We start from the raw sequence: 25,981 nt of genomic DNA on the forward strand, positions 1-25,981 counted from the left end.
GTAACTTTCAGTCACTGTATTTCTACTTAAATATTATTATTTTATTTTTTTTACTTTTCCAAACAGTTTAATAGTTCAAGAATGAATATGCATTTGTGTTCTTCATTTCCTTTCTTTTACATGATGTTATTATAATATTTTCTTCTGTGTTACAGTAGCCCATACTGCTCCTTCTGGAATGATGGCAAAGTGAATCTCAAACCAGAGCAGCGTTCACTGGGTTTATAGTGTAGAATTTAAATGAGTGTGTGTGTGTGTATTCATATGCATGCCCTATAAATGGTGCGTCTTACCCTCAGCCTCTGACTCATCCTCGTCATCATCATCCTCATCGCTGTCATCTTCACTCTCTTCATCCTTGGCAATCTTCTGCCTGGCACTCTTAAACACAGACTGAAGGACAATGGAGTCCTCGTATATCTGTGGGGGGATGAAAAAAGAAGAGCTGATGATATTACACTTCCTCGAACAGCATGGATAACATGTATTACTGGGAATATGGGAGAGAAGAGCCTGCTGGACAAAAGGTGGATGTGGGAAGACGTAATAAAAGGAGAGGAGAGAGTAAGCATTAATGAAGAGAGACATGGTAGAAGAGTAAAACTGGTGGGTGTGGTGCTACAAACAGAATTAATAGCATTGATTATTAATGGCTATATCTACTTTTTGACTACAAGAAATTCAGAACTGGAATGAAATACACAATTGACTATTTCCTTAAAAAAACAATGAAACAGAGCTCTGTCTAGAGAAACTAGGCTCTTTTTTTGCCTCTGTGTCTTTGTGTTGGTGTAATGCATTACAGGCTACCGTTTGGTAAGCACAAGTGCACAAAAGAGCTTTAAAAAAAAGCTTTAAGGACTAAGCCAAGCTTTTCCAGAAAAATAACAAAAAGGATAGAACAGAGGAAGAGTATATGCTATGGGTGTCACACCATGTGCAATGGAGCAGTGTACTTGGGAGATAAATCACTCGAGAAAACAAACAACTATGTTTTTGATTAACTACAGTATATTCATTGTTTTGTCCATAAAATGACAGAATATTGTGAAAAAGGAACATGCTTTGTCGCATGTCAAATCACTATCAACATCGTGAAGCTGATGCCTTCAAATGTCTTGTCGACAATCTAAAACCTGAAGATATTCTGTTTATAGTTAATAGTATACAGAAAAAGTACTTAATATTCATATCAGAAAAGCTAAAAGCAGAGAGGGTTTGGAGTTTTTTCTCGATAAAAAAACAATTATTAGATTATCAAAAATGGTTGACACAGACTTTTCTGTCCATTGACTGAGAAATGTAATGTTTCGGCGCCACTTCTGGCTCTCCATTACACATGGCTAAACACAGAAAAAAAATAAAAGGATTTATTAGAGGAAGTCAATTGGAGAAACTTCAGTTCCACATGAAGGGGGGTTCTGACCTGGGATCCCTCCAGGTTGAAGGTCTGGGCGTTGTGACAAAGCAGCATCACGTCCCTCTCCAGGTCTACCACACTCCTGTATTTATGGTTTCTCACGCGATCCTGTTGACGGAAAAATATCAGACTGATTCACACTCATTTCTCTCAAATGATATTCAATGCTTTCCCTTACATTCTTGAGACTCAAAAATTATGTAAATCTTTCATGAAGTTGATTAGGGCAGCAACAGTTATTGTTATTATTGGTAATCTGTTGATTATTTCCTCGAGTAATTGATTAAAATGTCAGAAAATAATTTAGACCAATAAAACCAGCAAACATTCACATTTGAGAAGCTGGAGCCAGAGAAGCAGGAATTTTGCTTAAAAAAAACCGACTGAAACGATTAATCAATATATAATTTTTTGACAATCGGCTAATCAATGAATCAACGAATTGAATGTTTCTTCCCCGCCCTATGACTACACAGTAGAGGTGTGAATCTTCACTGATCTCCCGATTCGATTACGATTATCATGTCAGCGATTCAATTCGATTCGATATCTCGATGCATCAAATACATTTTTCTATTAAAGCCATATAGGATATTTAATTCATAGCTTTTCAAGCTTCAAAAACAAAACATTCTGCTGTGCTCTAATACTAAATAAATTGGATACATAAAACTACAGCACTGAGCACATGGCACTTCCTGAATGTGCAAAACATAACAGAATATGTAAACAGAAAGGTTGTTAGGCATACATTAAATTGTAAACAGAAATAATCGATTATGGCCGATTAAGATGCTGTTCATCTTTTAAATCTTCTGCTCTTTGATCCCACTTATCATCATCATCCTACTGTTCATCCACAATAACTGCTGGGTCATCACAGTTGACATACTTTGATCTTTTTGAAGTCCACAGGTTTTCTGATCAGCTCGTAATATTCTGGGAGCTCCTTCCTAGATGGTAACTGGACGAAGACCTCACTTAGTTGTCTTCCTGACCTGGTAACACAAAATAATTACAAATCATAATTAACCCTATTTGCAAGCAGATCATTACTTAAAGGTACACTGTGTAGGAATTTCTCTCATCTAGCGGTGAAATTGTAGTTTGCATTCAAACGAATAGTGCTCTCTAGCGCCTCGCCTTTTTCAAATGTGTGTTGCAACTACGGTAGCTGTTATGTACGAAGAAGCTATGACAACCTGTCTTCCAATTTTCGCTTTTTTGGCGACGAGGATTCCTTCTCCTGTAGCTGGGCATAAGTATGATCCTCCATTATGAACTAAAGTGCAGTGCAGGCTTTCAAATTTTCCGGGGCAGTGACAAGCGGCTCTCCCGATCTCCTCCGTTTCAGCTGGTTTCAGTCACATGACGCTGGCTCGGAACGAAAACGCGTTGTGGATTAGCTAGACAGGTAGGCTAGTGCCTTTATGTCCCTCTCAGCGATTATAGTTTTTCAAAATGGCAGAACGACATGGAAGCTTCCTTGGACTTGCCCGTCCAATGTAAATACAGATAAGAAATTCTTCGCTTACGAGGATAAGTCAGATCATTGGCAGAGGTCATTTTACACCAATGAGGACATATTTATGAATGAAGACATTGATTTTACCTAATAAAATACTTAAAACACTACACAATGTACCTTTATGGTACCTTTTACCTCTCCAGAAAGTTATGTGTCCAGTTTTCAATATTCAAAGTCAGGTCTTATGAATGTAAAAAAAAATATGGGCTGCCTCCATTTGAATCTACAACAAAAGAAAAATATTTCCAGGACAGTATACCACCCACTCACCCACACACTCTCTCACCCACCCACCCACACTCTCTCTCTCACACACACACACACACACACACACACACACGACAGGCCATTGCTTGGGTTCGGCTGGACTTGGTCACTCATTTTTTACTAAAATATGTTTCTGAAAACATTTGAGGCAAGAAATAGGCAACAGAATCACAATTCACATTTGATCAGCACTGCCTAGTTTTACAGTTTGATCAGAGTTCACAAGCAGCATTTAAAAGCGAGAGACTCGTTTTCCTTGGTGCATTAATTGCAATTTTGCCTCTTGAAGTGTGCTACCTTATATTATTGTTTTGTTTTATTTATAAAGTTCAATAATGCAGCACAATTCATAATTAAGTGTTTATGCTTGGGGCCAGGTTGGCTGTTTCAAATAGGAAGGAAAACCTCAAGAAACTGAGCACATGGAAAGAATTGCAATAAGGCAACTAAATCATTGATAAAATAACAACAAAAAAGCTCATGGAGCAGGATGTTGAATAAAACACAAAAGCAGATAGAGTTGTTGTGGCTCTATGTATTCATTTTAATGTATAGACTTCATACTCGATGGGAAAAGAGTTTTCATGCATTGTACATCAAACATTGTTAAACGAGATTTTCTAACCACAAAGGCTGCACCGGGCTGCACTCTGGTCACGTAACACGGGAGCGTAACAAGAGTTAACTTGGCAACTGTACATTGACAATGGACTCAGGCTCAACAGAATCAGACACTGAAGGAATGTTAGTGTCAAAGAGGAACTGTACATCAGTCATGTGGGATTATTTTGGCTTCAAAAAAGAAGATGTTGCCCAGCGTCAGGTATTGTGCAGAACCTGCCTTGTTACAGTTGCTACTTCATGGGGCAACACTACCAACCTGTACCAGCACCTAAAAACACACCACAAAGCACTGTATGATAGGTGTATAGCTAAAAAAACAAGCAGTGTGCAAAATAATCCAAGTACGAGTACTTGGCAAGGATCAGTGAGCGAAATGTTTGAAAGTGTTACGCCATATGAACGCACTCAAAACGGCACGTGGAAATCACCCGAGCAGTAGCCCAATGCATCACGAAAGACATGACGCTATACAATATGGTGACCAAGCCTGGGTTAAGTAATTTTAGTAGAGAGTAGCGACGGAGCTGAAAACGATTCAGTTTTTCGCGGCTACAACAGACATGTGGTCGAGCCGTACAGCGGAGCCTTATCAAAGTCTTACGGTCCATATTACTGAAGACCTCCACCTCAAAGCTCACAGCCTTCAAACGGCCTACTTCCCAGAAGACCACACAGGGGAAAACATAGCTGCTGGCCTGAGAGAGGGGCTTGAATGCTGGGATCTCAATGAAGACAACCTTGTCTGCATAACGACGGACAACGCGTCAAATATGGTGAAGGCAGCACAGCTGAACGAGTGGACCAGGCTCCAGTGTTTCGGACACAGATTGCATCTTGCCATTTGTGTGTGTGTGTGTGTGTGTGTGTGTGACTGACTGTGTGTGTGTGTGCGAGAGACTGTGTGAGAGTGAGTGTAATGGTTAAACATTGTATCACACAGCTGCAATTGTATGAGTTACGCTATTTTTATTTAATTTTCCTCCAGAAAATGCAATCAAAGATGTATCAAGAGTGATAGGGCTGTGCAAGAAGTTGGTGGGGCACTTCTCCCACAGTTGGAAGAAAAAGGCAGCGCTCACTGAGGCACAGAAGGAGCTTAAACTTCCTGAGCACTCCCTCATTAATGAGTGCCCAACAAGATGGGGATCAAAAGAGAAAATGATTGCCAGAGTGCTGGAACAGGCAAAAGCCATATCACAGGTATTGTCAGGTGACCGACATGAATGCTCCCTCATCCCAACCTGGCAGGATACTGAAGTGTTGGAGTCCATTCATAAGGCACTGCATCCTCTCTCAGAATTTACAGATGCTCTTTCTGGAGAGGAGTATGTGAGCATCTCCTACCTCAAGCCGGTTCTCCACCTTCTGGCAACATCAGTCTTGGCTGAAGATGCTGAGGACACTGATCTGACTAGATAAATTAAAACCAAGGTCCTGGCATACCTCAACGACAAGTATAGTGACCTCAACACCCAGGAGCTTTTGGATGTTGCGTCGTTCATGGACCCTAGGTTCAAAACGCAACACATCAGCGCAGATAACCTTTCTCTCATTAAGGACCGACTGAAGACAGAAATGCTGGAATCAGCAAGACGTACACACCAGTTTAATAATCCTTGAAAATTATACTTCCACAAACATGTAATATTTATATAAGCTAACAGCAAAACTAATGTCTCTTTTCTAGGGCTGTCAATATAACGCGTTAATTTCGATTAATTCATCTGAGAAAAAAAATAACGCAGATTAATCCATTCCATATTGACGTCTGACCCGGAGCCGTTCTAGCCACCATTGGACTGTAAAATGAAGGAGGGAGACGAGAATGTGCTGCCTGGATCATTAATTGGAACATTTACTTGTAAAAATCTTCTTCCTGCCAACCCTGGCTACCGAAATCTGGTGCCACTGATATTTTACTGTAGAGGATTCAACACCGGTATGTAACAATCCGCAGCTGCCGTTGGAGAAACAACACAGACGGTGCGTTCAATGAAAATGGTAAACTACAGCCTTGTGTTGCATTTGAAGTTATTGTAAATGTCCTTTTCCCATCTGGTGGTTGTTTTTGTCGTTCAACAGCAATTTACTAGTGAAATAAGTTGTTGTTATACATTATTATTAAATCATTTAATTTTGACCATATGGCCTTAGCAATAAACAAGCCGTTCTTTAATGTCACCGACTGTTGTTTAGTACCCTTTTTTTTTCTTTTTTTCTTTTTTTACTTTCTTAAAAAGTATCGGTTCAGGCACTGTTAATTATGTATGTGATTAATTTAGATTAATTAATCACAGAGTATGTAATTAATTCAATTAAATTTTTTAATCAATTGATAGCCCTACTCTTTTCCCATCTGACAGGAGAAGAGGTCTCGCACTGAAACAGTTCAAAATCCTCCAAGTGCACAGCCTTCTGGGGGAAAGGCAAAGAAGTCTCTTGGTAGCCTTTTTAAAACCAGTGTGACCTCTTCAGCTTTGCCTCTGCCACTTGATGATGTTGTGGAGGCAGAGTTGAATAGTTACCTGTTGACCCCTGTCATTGATGGAGAGGATGATCCCTTGGCCTGGTGGAAAGTGCACAACATTCACTTTCCACAACTGTGCAAGATAGCCCGCAAATATCTTTGTGTGCCAGCCACAAGTGCCCCCTCAGAGCGTCTGTTCAGCACTGGAGGGAATATAGTGACTTGCACTCGCTCATCCTTAAAGCCAGCAAAAGTAGATATGCTGGTCTTCCTAGCAAAAAACCTGTGAGCTAGGATCATTTTGGCTAGCAATGCCATACTCATTGTGCACTTTAGTCTGTGTGGTGTGTTGATGTTACTGACTGCAGATAATCAAGATGTTCAGCCAGTTTTAATTTAAAAGTGTGTGTGTGTGTGTGTGTGTGTGTGTGTGTGTGTGTGTGTGTGTGTGTGTGTGTATATATATATATATATATATTAGTGCTGGAGCTGCTACCCCCGCGACCCGTTACCGGATAAGCGGAAGAAGATGGATGGATGGATATATTAGGGCTGTCAAAATAACGCGTTCATTTCGATTAATTAATCTGAGAAAAAATAAAGCGTTAAAAAAAATAACGCAGATTAATTCATTCCATATTGACGTTTGACCCGGAGCCGTTCTAGCCACCATTCGACTGTAAAATGAAGGAGGGAGACGAGAATGTGCTGCCTGGATCATTAACTGGAACATTTACTTGTAAAAATCTTCTTCCTGCCAACCCTGGCTACCGAAATCTGGTGCCACTGATATGTCTGCACTTCTCTCTGATGCTCTGAAGACGATACAGGCAACACAAACACTGCTGCATGTGACGCTAGTTAACACTATACTCGACAGCAGCTAACGTTAGCCTACTGCTAGCTAGTTAACACTATACTCGACAGCAGCTAACGTTAGCCTACCAGCTACTAGCTGGATTAAACACGGTTACAATGCTGACAGCTAACGCTGAACGGTGTAAAGTTGAGAAGGGTCCAGCTGCGGCTTGCGGCCGCTCACGCCACGTTAAAAGTATGCTAACGTTAGCTTAAGTTAGCTGATTGTCAGCACATGTATGCTAAGGTAGTGTGTGTTTGAGTGAGGTACTTCGCATGATGATATTTTTTATTAAATGAAAAATGACAGACTTTCAGAAACACTACAAAGTGACATAGTCACTTTAATGTAATTTGAGTTATTGAGAATTGGCTACATTCGAAAGTTAAAGCTTCTTTTATTAACATTGTGTTGAATATATTATTTCTTCCTCTTCAGTCTGTTCTGCCAGAGCACACTGAGCCTCAGTTGCTACTGACATCTGATTCACAATACAAGTGTCCCCTTTGTGAGAAGAAGGGAGACTTCTATAAGCTGGTCCCTCATTTACAGGGCCACAAGCGGAACACCGTTAAACATGCAGGTATTTTTATTTGGAAAACATACAATGTGATATTAAATATCATGTTTTGTTGGAATAACTGACTAGAAATATATTTTGGTATCGGCTCATGTGGTGAACAATGAATGAAATGTAAGTTAATACATGTATTCAAATTGAATAAGCAACTTTGAGTAATAATAATGTGTACATACTGTATACAGCAAACTATATTTGGACTATTGAAAGAGAGCTACAACACCACGGAATTAAAACAACATTTCAATTGACCTTTTTCACGGTAAACATGTTGACATGTCAAAGTAGGAACAGCACAGGAGTATTCAAAACCATTAATGATGGCTGCATTCTACTTAGGAGAGGCCTTGGTATTGTGCATGCTGACTCACTGAAATAGCTTACTGTGACACTTGATTGAGCCATCGTTAAGGTCATCAATTTCAGCTGTTCTTTTCCTACTATGACAGTAGTCAAAATGTCTGCTGTGAAAAAGGTCCATAAGCATTAGAGGAGCGTTGCATGGATGTAGGAAAATAAAGACGTGTTTAAAATTATTTAAGACCTAGAACACAATACCTAAAGCTCCATTGTGTAATTTTATGAGTTGTTTCGTAGCGAAAACCCCTTTGTTCTTTCACAAATATGTGCTTATTCATGTGCAATTACTTCCAACTAATCAAAGTATTCTTGTAAGCGTAGAATCTGACATTCAGAATACATACAAGTGAGTCACACAAATGTTTAAAATGCATCAGTCAAAGAGGGACAAACCTCCGCATTTTGTGCTTTTCAGTTAGTGGCACCGTGACGAATGCAAGGGGGGGAGAAGATTACTCAGCGACTACAGTCAAATTTGAAAGCCTGTTAAAAATGGAGGATCACGCCTATTCTCTAGGACATGTAACGGAGTCACAAAGGAAATTAAAAATAATTAAAACGACAACGCAACAAAACTCTGGGGGTACAATTTGGTTCTGGAGAATGCTAGAAGAAAAAATGCAAAGGAGAAAATGTTTTTAGTTAGGCACAAGGGTTAAAAGTAATTCAACGTTTTAAAAGTTTATCTAATCAACATATTTTATTGTTTTACTATATATAAGTGCAATGACGGCTGTATAGCCAGTGGACACTACCACTGCTGTCATTGTGCAAAATGCTATGTGAGGAGAGACAACTTTATTTTGCACCTCAAAGCATGTAAAGCAGTGACTGAAACTGCTGTGCCTCCTGCAGTGACTGGAACCGCTGTCCCTCCTGCAGTGACTGAAACCGCTGTGCCTCCTGCAGTGACTGGAACCGCTGTTTTGTATGTTAAAGAAATAGTTTGACATTTTAGGAAGTATGCTTTTTTGTTTCTTACTGAGAGTTGGAGGAGAAGATGAATACCTATCTGATGTCTGTGCAGTAAATATGAAGTTACAGCCAGCAGCTGGTTGACTTGGCTTAGCATAAAGACTGGAAGTAGGGGGGAAACAGCTAGTCTGTCTCTTTGTCCAAAGGTAGCAATCAGCAATTAGTACGTTAGATCTTTTTAATTCGTACAAAAAGTGAAAACATTGGGCACTCAGAGAGTGCAGACCTCTGCCAAGGCATGCCCTCACAATGTAAATGCAGTGTCACTTTTCCCAGTCAGGAGCTTATTTTTCAGATTATTCTGACACCACCATGAATGCAGCACACATGCCCTATCTCACAATGTCAACGAAAGTGAAAACTAATTTGTGTATCCACCCTGTGATTCAGATCCGCTCCAAAATGTAACCGTTTCTTCCTTGGCCCATGCTACACCCTTCCACCATGTTTCATAAAAATCAGGCCAGTAGTTTTTTTACAGACAGGCAGGCAAACAAACAATAAGCATATTTTCCAAAATATTATAATATAATATAAATTCTTTTAAGTTTGGATGTTTTTGCTAAATCTGTACGGAAAAGATTTCCCTCTCATAAGCGTACCAACAGCCAAACAGGCCAAATCTAGAGGGTCTCAGTTAGCAAAGATGGGATGCTTTTTTTTTCTGTTGAACCCCTACTTTGTAATTTTAAATACTGCTTTAATCATGTCACCATACAGGACATTCATATGCCCTTTGATCGAACAAGCCACAAAACTGTGCCAGACAACTTGTTACTTTACTGATTTTTGGTGCCAAAATCTCAGTTGTCAAGACACCCCATCTAAACTGTAATGTTGTTGTTAAACCTTCTGAATTGTTTCATTATTATCACAGTAACCCCCCACATCCTGACGCTAACAATCTCTCTTGTTTGAAACACGTCTTACTCACTGCTTGTACAAAATTGTTTTGCTTTTATTAAGCCTTTAATAAACTGCTGAAGGCCCCATTTCATGTTACCCACCATGTATTTATCAGTGCCACACGAATATTTGTCATTTTAAAAAGAGTGCAGAATATGTATTCTGAGTCTTAATTGCTGTGTTCATGTGATTATTCAGAGCCCTCAAATCAGTTATCCTGCTTTGTGTGTGTGTGTGTGTGTGTGTGTGTGTGTGTGTGTGTGTGTGTGTGGAGAGCTATGTCCTGACCTGTGACCAAAGCCAGTTCCAGTGTCTCCCACATAATTAGATTAAGTATTTGTTTCATCGTCATGTGTGTTTTGCTTACTTATAAATAAATATTTGAAGTTTTGTTGTTTGCAGTTCAATTTATTATACATTAGCAAAAACTAATCCAATCAAACATCAACTGTTTGTTTTTTGAATGGCATTATGTAGTTGCACCCCGAACTATAGAGAACGGGCATTTATTTAGAAAAACACAATTAGACTTTTTTTTTTTTTTTTGCAAAGAACTTTAGAAACCGGGCTTTTATTTTGTAGGCAAATAAAACAAGGGGCTTGGCGTGAGCAATCACCATGAACTATAGAGAATGTGCATTTATTTAGAAAAATACAATGACAATTTTTTTTTTTTTGCAAAGAACTTTAGAAACCAGGCTTAAATGACATTTTTTTTTATTTTTATTTTTTTGCAAAGAACTTAAGAAACCAGGCTTTTATTTATTTTTTGCAAAGAACTTAAGAAACCAGGCTTTTATTTTGAAGGCAAATAAAACAAGGGGCGTGGCGTGAGCGGGGGTGGGGGGGGCGTGGCGTGAGCGGCCGCAAGCCGCAGCTGGACCATATTGGTAAAGTTTGACTGTGTTTTACTGTAGAGGACTGTGACTCAACAGCGGGATGTAACAATCTGCAGCTGCCGAGCTGCCGTCGGAAAAACAACACAGACGGTGCGTTCAATGAAACTGGTAAACTACAGCTTCGTGGTGCATTTGAAGTTATTGTAAATGTCCTTGGTGGTTGTTTTTGTCGTTCAACAGCAATTTACTAGTGAAATAAGTTATTGTTATTGTTATACATTATTATTAAATAATTTAATTTTGACCATATGGCCTTAGCAATAAACAAGCCGTTCTTTAATGTCACCGACTGTTGTTTAGTACCCTTTGTTTTCTTTTCTTTTTTTACTTTCTTAAAAAGTATCGGTTCAGGCACCGTTAATTATGTATGCGATTAATTTCAATTAATTAATCACAGAGTCTGTAATTAATTAGATTCATTTTTTTAATCGATTGACAGCCCTAATATATATATACACTTTTTTTTGTACAATTGTTACATTATGTTAACTTTGATTTAACTAAATATTTTCAAAGAGGTACCAGCAGGTATTTGCTCTCCTTTATTTTTCTGCACTTTGTATGTAATGTTACTGACTGGAGAGATCAGGAAGATGTGTGTATATTTTTTAATTATTTATTATTATTATTTATTTATTTAAAAACTGTCTAGCAGTTCACAGATGGTGTTTAAAAAGTGCAATCCACATGTTTATATATCGTGTTTCTTAAAGTGAATTATCTGAAAAACTGAGTGTGGTAAAGCCACAGATTTTTTTTTTTTATATTTATGTTCTGATGTTTACAAGATTGGAAGTTCAAATATACTACTGTGATTGAAGTAGTTAAATAAAAATGTCATTCATAAATTCATGCATCACCTCATGTCATCATAACAGAGGTCTGGCTTTCAGGAAAGAACAGTTTCATACAGATGACAAAGAGCTTAAAAATAATCGCATATCGAATCGCAATCGCAATATTGGTGAAAACAAATCGCAATTAGATTATTTTCAAAAATCGTTCAGCCCTACTATCTGCTGCAAACTATCAATGCATGAGTATTTTTTTAGGGGTTACATTCTGCCAAATGGACTTCTAGCTATTGTGTTTTGAGACAAAGAACATAAACTTCACTAAACAAGCAATCTCGAGGAAACAGGCCTCTTTGAAAGGAGTTCAAATCCTGGACCAGCTGGGAAAAGCTGTGCAAGGAAAGTAAATAAAAAGACTTTTCTCACACTCAACTTGTGTTGTTGTGACCTTAAATCTGCAGTGATTAATTAAAAATGTCCACTAGAATGCACCGATTGACCGGCTGGTGACCGGAATTGGCCGATTTTCACTTGATCGGCCACGATCGGCACCCGGCCGGTCAGTCTGACAAATGCCGATTTTATGCTGGTCAAATGCACTCGGGCGCCGCATGATTAACATCGCGCAATCAGCATCGCCACGTTCCATCAGCTGTTTATGAAATGTCATAAAGTCGTAATTATACACGGCTCTGCAGAGCAGTTGCTACTGATCTCAGGCGAACGGCTCTGCTCTCTCTCCCTCGGAGGCTGAACAACTGGAACATGAAAACAGCACTCACGCGGGTCCCGTGAAATATGACAGCTACAGTTTATCGGAAAATAGCGATGGGCACACTGACTTTGATACATTTACTGTTTATCAGACCCCAGATGAGACAAGAAGCTAATGTTAGCGAACGCTGTGGTGACAGTCCCTCTGCCTCTGACGCCCTACTGAAGGAGACGCTGTATTCCTCCGACACGCTGTATTAACGTTACCGTTTAAAACGCTTCCCAGGTTAGTGGGGGTGCATAGCGCTCAAAACCAACCAACAAACTTAGTAATCTTCCCTCAGCATTTAGTTTTGTTGCTAAACTGTGTGTAAAATGAGCAGTGACGTTAAATCATCTGTTTCAGAAACCGGTTCCTTTTTTAACAACTTTACAAATAAAGCAAACTTGCTAAAAAAAAGAACTACACGGTGTTTTCAGGTAACGTTACGGTTGAAGTTCAAACAGGGCTGTGTGTGTGTTTTGAGAAATATCTTTATACTGTAAGGCTATATTTATTTTATTTTTATTTTTATTTATATATTATTTTATTGCCATTAACTGTTTCATGCAGAAGTGTAGTTCGGTAAATATATCACATTTTTTTAGATGGATATTGGATGTGAAAAGAAGGAACTGGTTCTTCCATAAAGGCCGTTACAGACCAATCAGACGGCTGACTGTTGGCAGAAAAGGCAGTTGGACTGATCAGTCTCCCCAAGTTGGTCAGAAAAGTGCCTCGGAACCCACCAAAGCGACGAGACGTAATATGTCTCCATAACAGCAGGCGGCGCTAATCTGTATTGTCGCCCAAAAATGAAAACCGGCAGCTGATTGGACAAACGCGTCACGTGGGTCTGGTTTCTCCGGAAATTCAAAGCCAGACTGTCATGGCGGCTTGTTCAGAACACAATCTCATATTGTACTAAAATAGTTCACCGAAACGCATTTCTGAAAATATTTTAAGCGAGAAATAGGCCATGCAGTTGCTGAATCATTCATCTTCATTTCAGATCGACAAATGTCAGTTTAAAAGATTTTCGTCAGATTTTGAGAGACTCTAGTCATGCTCATCCCGCTCCTCGTTTCCGGGTTAGCACTCTACCAATCAGATTGGTCATTTGAGTCCGACTGCCGGCAGTGACCCATCGGCCAAAATGAAGGCCCCTAAGACGGACGACAGCATGGAACACACCGAACAGACTCGAGTCACTGACCTCGCCAGACTGTCCAACAGCCGATTATCGGCCCGGTGTGTAATGCTAAATGTGCGTCTGGTAACAATCGGTACAGACAAGATCAATATACAGGGATCCACCTACTGTGGTCAACAAATATTTTCAGCTGCCACCCGATGCAGTAATGATCCTAATGATTTGTGCCGTTTGTCGTTCAGTTCAGTTACCGGTAAACACAAAGTCTTCAACAGACAACGCGCCCTTCCATCTGATTGAGCACATCCACACCAACTTATAAAAATAATACAATTTAGAAATGTAGTGTTTTGAATGAGTCACAAATAACATTCCTGATATTATAGATTATAGTGCTGGTGTTTTTGTAAAAAAAAAAAGTACATCTATTTGGTTTTCTAAACGTTATTCTATCATTATGACAATATAGGCATGCACAGTATTTAGGAAAAGTCAAGTCAGGAGGGAAACCCAATGACGGAATAATTCAATTTTGTTTTATCGACGTAAATGTCGCGGGCTAAGGCGGTTCTAGTGTTAATCCCTCCGGAGGAAATAGAGCCTAGACTGCTGCCTCGTTCCACTAAAGACATTATAAATTTAATAACTTCCAGGAAGCAAATTTAAGTCCTTAAGTCCGGGAATGGAAATTTCAAACTCTGTCCCAGTCTAGTGAAGTAAGAGGAGTGCCAGAGCTATGATTGAGATGCTCTGGGGTGAACAACAATCAACTGGGAGAGGAAAGAATTTGACTTCTGGAAAGGCTGGTAGTAGTTTCCTGGAAAAAGCTTCGGCATACTAGTCAGCCAGTAAATATTTGAGTAATGGGAACACAAATACACATGTTTAATGAATGGGTGAATATGAGAGAGACAGAGACACACATACTTATGATTTTGCACATGAGCAGAAAAAAACACAACAGTATACTGTAGACCACACAAATACTCTCCTCAGCTTCCCCTCTCTCCTCTAATACTCTAAAAAGCCCGGCGGTTCTAGTGTTAATGGATATTTATGAAAGTAAAATTGAATTTATTGTTCAAAGGCTTGTAGCTTTAATTTTCGTCTTTATTTTTCAAAGTGTCCGTTTGTTGTTGGAGGCAAAACCCAGAGCCGTCTGTTTAAACCGGACAATATTTAGTTGTAGATTATAGCCTTAATTTTAACATATAGCCAATTCTACCGGATGTCCTCATCAGATTTCTTGGCAAAGGCATCTAAAAATTGAATTTTACATACATTACTGTGCTATACGCAGGTTTACAAGTGATGTGCTACAGCAGTGATGCCTACAACTCTGACTATTTCTACACACCTTCCCCAGGTCTAAAGTGGGTGTTACTCCTCATCTCTACTGTCCATGTAGCAAAAGATGCAATTCACCAGCACAACAGTAATATTTTTAGGCCTCCATCAGTGTCTACACAGAATGTGTTCAGCCAACAGTACTGCTTTGCTCTCAGAAAAATGTTGAACACCCTCACAGCCCAATGCACAATCACTGTAATTACTGTAATGATGCTGTAAGTTGTAAGGACGTAGATTTGACACCTAACAAGGTGTGCATATGTCTGCTTACCCATCTCTGTAGTTGATGACCGTGTCGATGATGGTGTTCATTTGCTTGGTGAGTTTTGGGGGGTTGGGGGAGTGTTTCTCAGCTGGTGGACGCCCACGTTTCTTCTTGGCCTTTGAGCCCCCGTCGTCTCTGCTTGACGAGTCTTTGTCCTGGCGTCTTTTGCGTTTGCGCTTTTTCAGCCGGATCTCTTCCTCCATCTCTTCCAGGTTTCCATCCTCAATGGCCTGGAGAGGAGAAAAGCCAGAGCAAAGACAGAATTGATCCTCAATCAATTTAACTTACCCACATATAATATGGAATTGTAGGATCACTGACATTTGTGTGAAATGTACAATTATCACAAACCATTGCAGTATGTTTTTAGATATGTATACATTTATTTCTTCAGCAGTGTCTACAGGTCTCTCACATTTTTTTCTTTTAATTAAAGCCTCTCAGAACTATAGCTAATACTTGCAACATACTGTCACCTCAGTTTCAAAGTTTCGTTGTACTGTTCTTGTTTTCTGAGAAACACCTGAGCTACATTCAATAAAATGGATCTGCCAGGTCTGAGAGTGTGTCAATGTATACGTATTTGGTGTGAGTGACTAAAATAAACTGGTTAAACTGGAGATATATATATATATATATATATATATATATATATATATATATATATATATATACAGTGCTGCTCATAAGTATTCATACCCATGGTCAAGTTGACTAAAAAGAGGAATACAAAAATCATCTTTTGGAAATTGATCTTAATGCCTTAATTAAAAAAATGAGGAAAAATCCAACCTTTTAAGGACACCAATTTTTTTTGTGGTTTTATTTCAGTTAGCCTAATAGCTGGTTTGATTTGCATTGATATGGATCTTATCTCAGTTAGCTATTAGGCTAACTGAAATAAAACCATGCCAATCTCTAGGTATGGTGAAAGGCCAAAGGCCAAGGAAACTTTATCAGGATGCATAGTATCCTGGATCCATGAAATAACTGGCCTTTAAAAATAAAAATCTGCCTGCCTCTATGGGAATTTAACATAGGGGTATGTATAATTATGGCCCCTGTATTTTAAGGAAGAACATTTATTTATTTACAATACATTATTCATTCACAAAACAAATTGGTGTCCTTAAAAGGTTGGATTTTTCCTCATTTTTTAATTAAGGCATTAAGATCAATTTCCAAAAGATGATTTTTTATTCCTTTTTTTAGTCAACTTTAGCATGGGGATGAATACTTATGAGCAGCACTATATATATATATATATATATATATATATATATATATATATATATATTCTTTTTTATGTACTAGTTTGTTGTAAAAAATAAACAAACAAAAAAATCATATTGTCAACTTGGATTACAGTACTGCCAGTGGTGGAATGTAACGAAGTACTAAGTACGTTTCACTTGAGTATTTCGTTTTTATGCTACTTTATACTTCTACTCCACTACATTTTGGAGGCAAATATTGTACTTATTCCTGCACTTCATTTATTTGACAGCTTTAGTTACTTTGAAGATTCGGATTATTTATACAAAATATAAATCAACTAATAAATGATGATGTATTAATATTGAATAAGCTACCAGCAGTATATAAGACAAATGGGCTTAAGGCTGAGAGCCACAGACAAGGTAGGGAAGTCAGAAAGTATTGGGAGATGGACCATAACGTTGAACAAGCTACTTGTGTGTAACTTCTTCTTTGGATCGATTATAAACCCTGATTTATGAATTGGTAATGTGAACATGAATAAAATACAAAAGACAAAAGATCATTTGTTTCAGACAAAAGAAGTTAAAGGGCAGGTTGCAGTGGCAGTCTTGAAAATAAACAATGGGATTACATATTAGTAGTAGTAGACTGTAGTGTACACCGAATTAATAACTAAACAAGTGTAGTGTTCCAACAGGTGTGGAGAGTTCATGCAAATCAAATCGGTCAATATATTAAACAATATTTATATAACTTCTGCAGTGAAGAAGTGGAAAAGAAACACTTTTTCAACAGTTCTGCAGCCACTGTGGTTTGCTCTTTCATTACTATTAGGGTTAATAAATAATAATAACACCATGAATTGCAGTTGAATAAAAATATCAATGTCATAGATTGATATAAATACTCAGACTTTACCCGTAGCCACTGTTTTTCAGTCAGCGTGTCGCTGTAGTCCACATCCCGACGACAGCGTGACCCTCGGCCGAACATCTTCTCCTCCTCCTCTTCATACGTGAGCCGTTCGATCTCAGCCTCGTCTCTGATGATCCAAGAAGGCAACTCGTCCTCCTCCATGAGACGAGGCTTGCGCTTTGGGTTCCTGGCTTCCTCCCGGCGTCGGTCCATGTCCATGCGCTACAGAGAAGAAAAGACACCCCAGGTCGAAGAGCAGATAGTGACACAATTCTTGGTTCTTTTAGGTTATACCACATAAATGGAATCCTTAAGATGGATTCCTACCTGAATCAAGGGGTTAACGGCAGTCTCGTAGATTTCTCCCGTTGACATCACACCCACATCACTATATGGATGTACTGTACATGATGAGGCCATACTGGGCTTTAATTATAATCTCTACTGTTCTGTGTTTACATTATTTGACTTACTTTGTGATATAGAGCGATAGTGGGCTTCACATGTACTAACATACATAGCTATAGTTACAAGCTGGGTAGTCTATATCCTTGACGTTCCACTTCGGGGATTGCGCCGGTGCCCCCGGAAAATCCACCGGATTTCACTCATTTAGGCCGAATATCCATTGCCTTGGGCTTCCTTTGTGTTGGCATTTAAAACTCTGGTCGATTTATGAGGACTATGGTTAACCTTTTCTCAGATCTCTGCAAGGTAAATCCAGACAGCTAGCTAGACTATCTGTCCAATCTGAGTTTTCTGTTGCATGACTAAAACAACTTTTAAACGCACACGTTCCACCAAAACAAGTTCCTTCCGAGCCTATTTTGCAGCGGCACCGCGGCTTTTCTCCGGTGCTTAGCACAGCCCAAGACGATTGTGATTGGTTTAAAGAAATGCCAATAAACCAGAGCACGTTTTCCTCCCATCCCCGAATGCTATGTGGAGTAGCCAGACTCTCCTCCAGCGCGCTTTGGAGGAGGGTCTGGCAAAGCGAGACTACAAGCTGGGGGACTATCGCACTTTATCTCACTTAATAGGAGACTAAATGCCTGAAATGTTCATGTTCTTTCATTCACTGTGATAGAGAACTGGGATTGCAGTGAGCCAAGGGTTTGCAGTGGAGATGGCTTTGTTAGAGGAATGTTACTGAAAAAAAGAAGGCTACGGAGCCAAGGTGACCAATCACAGTTCTTGCACTCTCCGTAGCTGGCATTGCCACCAACATGTAGTAATTTTGGAGGAGGCACATGTCAGCTATTCCGTAGGCTCTTAAGCTCTGCTACGCATAACTCATTTGGACAAAATTACCAACTCTGTGCCAACCATGTCATATGGCTGGCTTCCAGTTGCTCATGAATATTTCATATCTTGCACCCTGTCAGTTGGCATTTATCAAACTAGTAGTTGAGCCAAGACGCAGAACACATGTACCAGACATTTCAGACAGAGTTGTGTAGTGTAAAACTGTGTGACATGGTGACTGTGAGTCCTGTATCCATGGCAATTCAGGCATTTACTATGCAAGAAGAAGCGTCTGGGAGACAGTTTGAAGGTGCCTGAACAAATGATGACATTTAACCTGAATAATGGTCTCAACCTACAATTTTTTGGGGGGTAGATGTAAGACAACCAGCTGTCAGCTTCTCTTCTTCAAGACCGGTTATTTTGGAGTTTCACTCTGCAAATTAAATCGATTAGATCTCACAAAAATGTGTGCTTTTCTTACCATGAAAAGCTCAAATTCGTCTTCATTGCGGGCTATCATCTGGTTGAGGGTTTCATCATCGGGTATCTCATCTTCTTCCTACATTTGGAAGAACATCAAAAGACAGTTTTAAATGTTTCAGGAAAACAGAAGCCCCGCATGAACAGTTCAAAACAAATCAGTCACATACAGCATACAGATTTGATCAAATAACAGATAAGTAGTTAAGATTGTATTACAAAAACATGTGATAGTATAAGTAAAGGATAGTTAAGTCGCTGAGGAGCTGTCTCTGCAGTAATTCAATCAAAACCAGTATCCATAATTTAACTAGAGGGAAGAAATCTATTTAGGGCCTCCTACATTCATATATACACATATCAAATCAAGTACAAATACCTCGTCTTACTTCCAAGATAAATAATAAAAGGTATAAAATAAAACTCAAGTTATCAACTTAGAGTGTACCTCATTCTGCTCCTCAGTCTCTAAAATGGCCTGGAGGAAGGCACGGCGCTCATGGCTCGAGGACTTCTGGTCGAACATGCCCGCCTGGATGACCTTCTGATCCACGTTGAGTTTGTATTTGGCAGCTGCCAAGATTTTCTCCTCCACACTGTTGACGGTGCAGAGACGAAGCACACGCACCTCATTCTGCTGACCGATGCGGTGAGCCCGGTCCTGCGCCTGAAGGTCCTGGAATCAGCAGGTGAAAGAGAAAATATCAGATCATATCAGTTGCCTCAATGTAAAAGAGGAAACATAAAACACCCTTTAGTTAATACCCCTTTTAAACTGCTTTGGCGTCTTCTACCAAGAACTGCCAACACTATAAACAACATAGTGGACACTTTCTATAATCAAGCGTTCACAATGAGAACACAAACATTGTCCTTACAGGTTATAATAATAAACTCTCAGGATAGATGTACCTGGTGTGGGTTCCAGTCACTGTCAAAGATGACGACAGTGTCGGCAGCCTGCAGGTTGAGGCCGAGGCCACCGGCTCTGGTGCTGAGCAGGAAGATGAAGTACTGAGATCCTTCCTCATTGAATTTCTTCAGCAGGGCCGCTCGGTCCTCAGACTTGGTGGTTCCTGCAACACCGAAGCACGATCATTTTTTAAATGAAGAGTCTGCCAAGTTATCTTTGGAAAGAGTGCAACTTGTTCTTATTCTTTATGATCTAAAGTGTATTGAAAGTCAAAGTGTCACCCGTATACTGTGCCTCATCTCTGAATAATTTTACATTTTCAGAGGTGTCTGAAAAGGCCATGTAGTGTCTTTAATTAAGCAGGGTTTAAAATGTCACAAAACCATTCGACACCCAGTTTATATGTCTGATTAAATTATGCTAACTAAGGAAGTTCACAGTTCGCAGACACATATCTGAGAAAAGTCTCTTAATTTAGTTAGTTTCTGAAAGTGCTGAGTGGATGGTGTAAAAGCTGATTATCAAAATGATACCCTGATTCTTTTTATTCCTTTCATTCTTGGGTTGTAGACCAAAATACTTATGTGAATTCGTCGATTGAAACTTCTCGCCTCAAACTAAAAATGTTCATCTGACTTTCACTTTCAGCATTTTATAAGCTTCTCTCAAAATCCTGAATTACTGCCAAAAAACACACATAACACACTAAACTGCGAGTTACTGCGAGGTGGTGTGAGACCAGACTGCTTACATAGAGCATGCATAGAGCACTTTAACCAGTGAACAGCCGGCTGATGTGGCCAAAACTCAGTACAGTACAGTACAGTAAAGAAATTATCGGACTTTGCTTTATTTTAGCTGGTAAGTACATTCACATATGTCCTGATCAGCACCGATACGGTTTGGGATACCTCTAATAATTATTTATTATACATTATACACATCATTAAAATGTAATCACATGTGGATTTGATGATCAGAAAATGTTTAAAACAGAAGTAGGGGTGTGAGCTTACCGTCAAGACGTAAATACTGAAAGTTTCGGTAGCCAAAGTAGTCCTCCAAGATTGTCATGAGAGTGGTCATTTGGCAGAACAGCAGGACTCTGTGGTTGGTGGCCTGCAGCTTTGGCAGGATGCGATCTAGGAGCTCAAACTTCCCAGAAGCTCGATACAGATCAAGCCTGGGTGGAGGTAACGAGGCAAAACATGAGTCGTTATTACCAATATATTGATTATTAAAGATGCAGTAGGTAAGACTTATAAAACTAACTTCATCATACATATACATATTTGCTGAAACTTGCTGTCTAACTGCGTGTCAAGCACTGCTCATGCACACACATTCATTCTCCCTTGTGGGGGGAGGGGATTAGGAGACCGTTTGGGCTTTAGCAGAAAGGGGAAGAGAAGTTGTCAATGTTCAAATTCTTTGGCTAAGTCCTGGATCTTCACAATCCTACCTACATCACCTTTAAAGCCTCAGTGGCATCTATTTTGACAGCGGTTAATGGTCTAATTGGCCAATAATGCCCTGACAATATTTGTTTGGTGTATTGTTTCTTTAACAAGAGTCTACAGTCATGCTAGCAGCTCTGTGAGGCTGTACTTTGGCACAACAGTGCTTTGATTTTTTTAAGGGAAGTTTCAATGAGAGGTAACCTCTCTGTTGCAGGAACACCCTGATCACATTGACACATATACACACACATTCACACCTGGAAGCTGCCCCACACAACCACAGTCTCATCTGGTGGCCACTGAGTAGCTCCACTGCCGCAGTTGGGGTTAAGAGCCTTGCTCGAGGGCACCTCAGTTACCCACCCAAATTGATCCTGCCGGATCTTCTGATCACAAGCTCGCTTCTCTAACCTTTAGGCCATCACTGCCCGTAGTTGTGTTACCATTCAACTGTCAAGTGAATTTTAGGCAAACTTTTGAAATGTCACAAAAAAAGAAATGCAAATAGGTGTGTTTTCATCAACTGGTTTTGAGGGAATAAACTAGGCTACAGCGTAGTTTCGTCAGAAGTCGGCGCTATAGGCTACGAATGGCTGTATTCTGCCAGTAAACAAGAGTAGAACAAGTAGAAGTTGCTAACTGGACACAAAACAAATAGACAATCATGTAATGCGGCTATATATATATATATAAAAAACACTTCAACATGTACTATTAGTGTTTTATAAAAAATAATGTATAATAGTAAATGTTATATGGTGCTTATAAATGCTAAATAGGGGAGGTTAAAGTGAAGTGTTACCAAATCACTTCATAAGTAAAGTTTTTAAGCTCATACACATAATACATCTTTGAAGGCTATGTTCATACAGATACAGGATTCTGTCACTTCTTATGATTTCTGATAGCATTGGATGCTAACAACACAACAGTGTGTAACTGTAAAGGAAACTATTTTTTTGGCTGACTTACCCACTGATGACACCATTTTGAAAGCCCAAGTGCTCAGCAAAAGATTCCTACAACAGAGAACATTTATCTCTTTAAATAAAGAACTAGCATCTACAATTTTAATTTGGCTGTCCTGGGGATAGACTTCCAAACCCATGTCTCTCTTCTTAAAAGGAACACACCGACTTATTGGGAATTTAGCTTATAACTATATTCTCAGACAGGTTTGCTGCAAAGCAAATCATTCCGCCCCAGTACTATATTCTTCCGCCTGAGAATATAGTTCCCGGTTTGTTTACGGTTAGAAGATGGCTGTGTCTCATGTTACGTTGTTTTTTGTACACGCTGTGACTATACAAATCACAACATGTAAATAGGAACATGTTGGCGTCCTCTTTGTGATTAGGATCCGCTCCCAAATGTTATGTGTTCTTCCTTGGCCCATGCTACACCCTTCCACCAAGTTTCATGAAAATCGTGCCCAAAGTAGAAACCAGTGTCATATTTTCCTGCGTCAGTATTTACAAGCTTTTAACAGCCAGTATCAGTGAATCTGGTGTTAGCAGCGCTCACCTCAATGTGCTGGAACATGTATGGATGGTTGCAGATCTTCTTCAGCTGCATGATAGTGTTCATCAGGGTTTTTGCTCCTCCTTTGCCCTGGAGAAAAATATAACATGAATGAAAAACAATAAATGCCAGATCAAAACAATGATACTTGTCTTCATGCTAGTTTAAACCTGCAATGACAGCATTAATATATCATATCACTGCCATTTCTCTCAACCCCTGTGCAGGTGGTTTAGAAAACCTGCACTGAAAACTAAATTAAAGCTATAGTGCAGTAGTGGGTGGAGGATTAAAAAAACATGGACTCTTCAGAAGAGGTAATTATCTTCACTCAATTTTGTGCGCCGGAAAGTCACTGGACGCCACAACCTTCTGAACATAGCCATACTAAGAAATACAGAGAGAGTTGTGTGGAGCTGATAGTCTTAATTAGCTTTGTAGCAACTCATTTGGCAATGGCTTGAACGTGATGTTCATTAATATCAAAAAGTTACGCACTAAAGCTTTAAGGCTAAGGCTAAAAGCCTTGATCTAGCTTCAGAAGTTCAATAAAAGCTGCAAAATACTCTTCATCTTTTGAAAAAGTTCAGCGCAACTGTAACTCCAGTTATACAACAAAACTCAGGGAACTTCTGATGTCAGCAGGAAACCCTAAAAAACACTTACTGCAGGTCTAAGGTTCACAGCTCAGTATGTCAGCATGTCGCACACTGAAAGCAGAAACATACAATGAAATTCAGGGGTCTCAGTATGTTTACCTTTTTGTCTTTCTCTGAGCCGTCAGTAAGAAGGATGCCTCTCTGCATGTGGCGGTACAAAACCTTCTGTATGGCAGACATGTCACACTTTACGACATACTCCACCTGTGTGAATGACAATAGACAAATGCATCAGTGAAACAGTGGTACATTTTCTACACTTCATTCTTGACACTATGAGGGGAAAAAAATCACAGTTAGAAAGAGAGGAAATATAAAGCAAGACAAAAGGAGGGAAAGAAAGGCACATTACAGTGCAGATACCTTCCCATAATTTACATACAAAGACAATCTCTAAAGGTTCAGTCTATGCAAGTCATTACATTTATAAACTTCTTAAAGTTACTCAAAAGCATGTTCATTGACATTCTTGAATCTCAGGCTCCTTCCAACTGTGCTCTTACAGATATGTATAAAACTGATCATTTAAATAGAATAAGACATACAAAATATAAATCATAGGACTATAATATATTATAAAATATTACTCTGATGCTCATGTTAAACCTAAAATATATTAGGCGAAAAGAGGGAGAGGAGGATAATGTCGACAGAAACTGGCAGATCAATCGCTGAATTAATTTGTGTGCGTTAGTTTTATTTTTTAAACCTTATTGCTCATTTTACATTAAACATTGCTTAACAAAAAAACCCAGTGCACATGATAAAAGCACATTAAAACTTAAAACTTGAAAAAAGCATGTTTTGCTGGTTCCTAGAGCTTCTAAAGATTCTGTTTGCCTCGTCCAGGAGGGTCGGAGTCACTCAATAATCTAAGATCATTTTTCAGAGCACCTTCTGTGTTGATGCCTTTGGAAAACACCTCTTAACCTTAAGAAAATGGCTTTTACAATCATATTAGCCTGAAGATGCTTCTGGGAAACAGGGATGACCACAGTGTTCTTTACTCATTTAAGATGATAACAAGGCATTCATGTTGCCTTGGTAAATTAATTTATACCCGGGCCACAGAGAATATTGGATTTTTATAAGGAAGGGATGCTAATCATTTTCAGGTTTCTGCAAAGCTCTGACACAGTGTCCTGATCAGTCAAGTCAAGTCATGTCAACTTTATTGTCAACTCTGCATTACGTGCCAGACATACACAGCAATTGAAAATACGATCTCTCCGACCCACGGTGCAATACGGACACGTACAAGTATAAAATAAAAGATAAGAAATATATACAAATAGAGATAAAAAAAAGATGTAGTAGTAATATGTAAAAATAAGATAAAGAAAGAAGTAATACATACAATACAGTAACACATTCTAAATAGTTCAAATGTAAAGCAAAATCAAACAGTACAGAAAACTAAAGATGAAGATAAAGATATTTGAAATCAGTGCTCATAATTAATACTTACAGATGGAAAGTTGCTCGCTCTAGCAGTTACAAGGCTACAGCCTCAAATAATTGATGAAGTAGTGTTAATTTCAAGTATGTCAAACTGAGTGCCCCCGAGTTTTCATTTAAAGAGTGTACAGCCCCAAATTTAGAATAAAAAAATGATTGTGTTTGGAATTATTTTTGGTAATGGCATGGCTCCTTCCTCTGTACATAAAAACATGCTCTGTTGTACATTTGCCAATGTTTAGTTGGAATATACAAATTTAATGAAAACAGTTACGTTTCTGCAAACAATGCAGCAGATATAATCATGCTGCATCAAATCAAGTTTGTATGTTTAATATCACCTTCTCTGGCAGCTGAGACTCCACCTCCTTCTTCAGTCTGCGTAGCAGGAAGGGGCGGAGCACTTTATGCAAACGCCGGATTATCAGGATGGTCTCCTCCTCATTCAGGTCGACCTAAATTAGTCAGAAAACATAATACATGACAGAATGTTGTGTTATGCATACAGGGCAGCAGGATGAAGCACCACAGTAACATGTTGTGACCTGCCGATGAGTCCTTAAAACTGCAGTATAACCTAATAAAAAAAGAACAGTACATAAAACAGGATATATTACACATGAATAATTTGCGTAACTGTGTCTGAACTCTCCTGCTTACATTAAAGTAGATGCTTTTGTTTGTGGCCAGAAGTGAGCCTAGTTGTCACACTAAAGGTACCCTGTGGAGTTTTTTGACCACTGGTAAGGATACGGAGATATGTTTTTACAAATGTGTCCCTTTTTCAGTTGTATTGTGCACACGCACATACTGTACATGATGTGCGTGGGCGGCCCAATACACCAGTTCTGCTGCCGCTTTTGCACTATTTCACCTGTGCTATATGACGCTTAAGGGCTCAGCCA

General features: G+C 39.2%; 1 protein-coding gene across 3 annotated transcripts in view; it reads right to left on the reverse strand.

Moving 5' to 3' along the window:
- Window positions 1-25,981, reverse strand: part of smarca2 (SWI/SNF related, matrix associated, actin dependent regulator of chromatin, subfamily a, member 2) — a 63,976-nt gene that overhangs the window by 5,211 nt on the left and 32,784 nt on the right. For all 3 annotated transcript variants that reach the window (XM_035996032.1, XM_035996029.1, XM_031305195.2), the window contains 13 exons: window positions 25,418-25,531; window positions 23,718-23,822; window positions 22,963-23,049; window positions 22,411-22,457; window positions 20,995-21,161; window positions 19,978-20,141; window positions 19,514-19,741; window positions 19,067-19,144; window positions 17,341-17,559; window positions 15,208-15,431; window positions 2,313-2,418; window positions 1,427-1,528; window positions 294-420 (listed from right to left, as the gene is read on the reverse strand). In XM_035996032.1, coding sequence (XP_035851925.1) covers window positions 294-420; window positions 1,427-1,528; window positions 2,313-2,418; window positions 15,208-15,431; window positions 17,341-17,559; window positions 19,067-19,144; window positions 19,514-19,741; window positions 19,978-20,141; window positions 20,995-21,161; window positions 22,411-22,457; window positions 22,963-23,049; window positions 23,718-23,822; window positions 25,418-25,531 — 1,768 coding nt within the window. The remainder of the gene's footprint in view (window positions 1-293; window positions 421-1,426; window positions 1,529-2,312; window positions 2,419-15,207; window positions 15,432-17,340; window positions 17,560-19,066; window positions 19,145-19,513; window positions 19,742-19,977; window positions 20,142-20,994; window positions 21,162-22,410; window positions 22,458-22,962; window positions 23,050-23,717; window positions 23,823-25,417; window positions 25,532-25,981) is intronic.

Source organism: Sander lucioperca, chromosome 2, assembly GCF_008315115.2.
Source record: "Sander lucioperca isolate FBNREF2018 chromosome 2, SLUC_FBN_1.2, whole genome shotgun sequence".
Lineage (NCBI taxonomy): Eukaryota > Metazoa > Chordata > Actinopteri > Perciformes > Percidae > Sander > Sander lucioperca.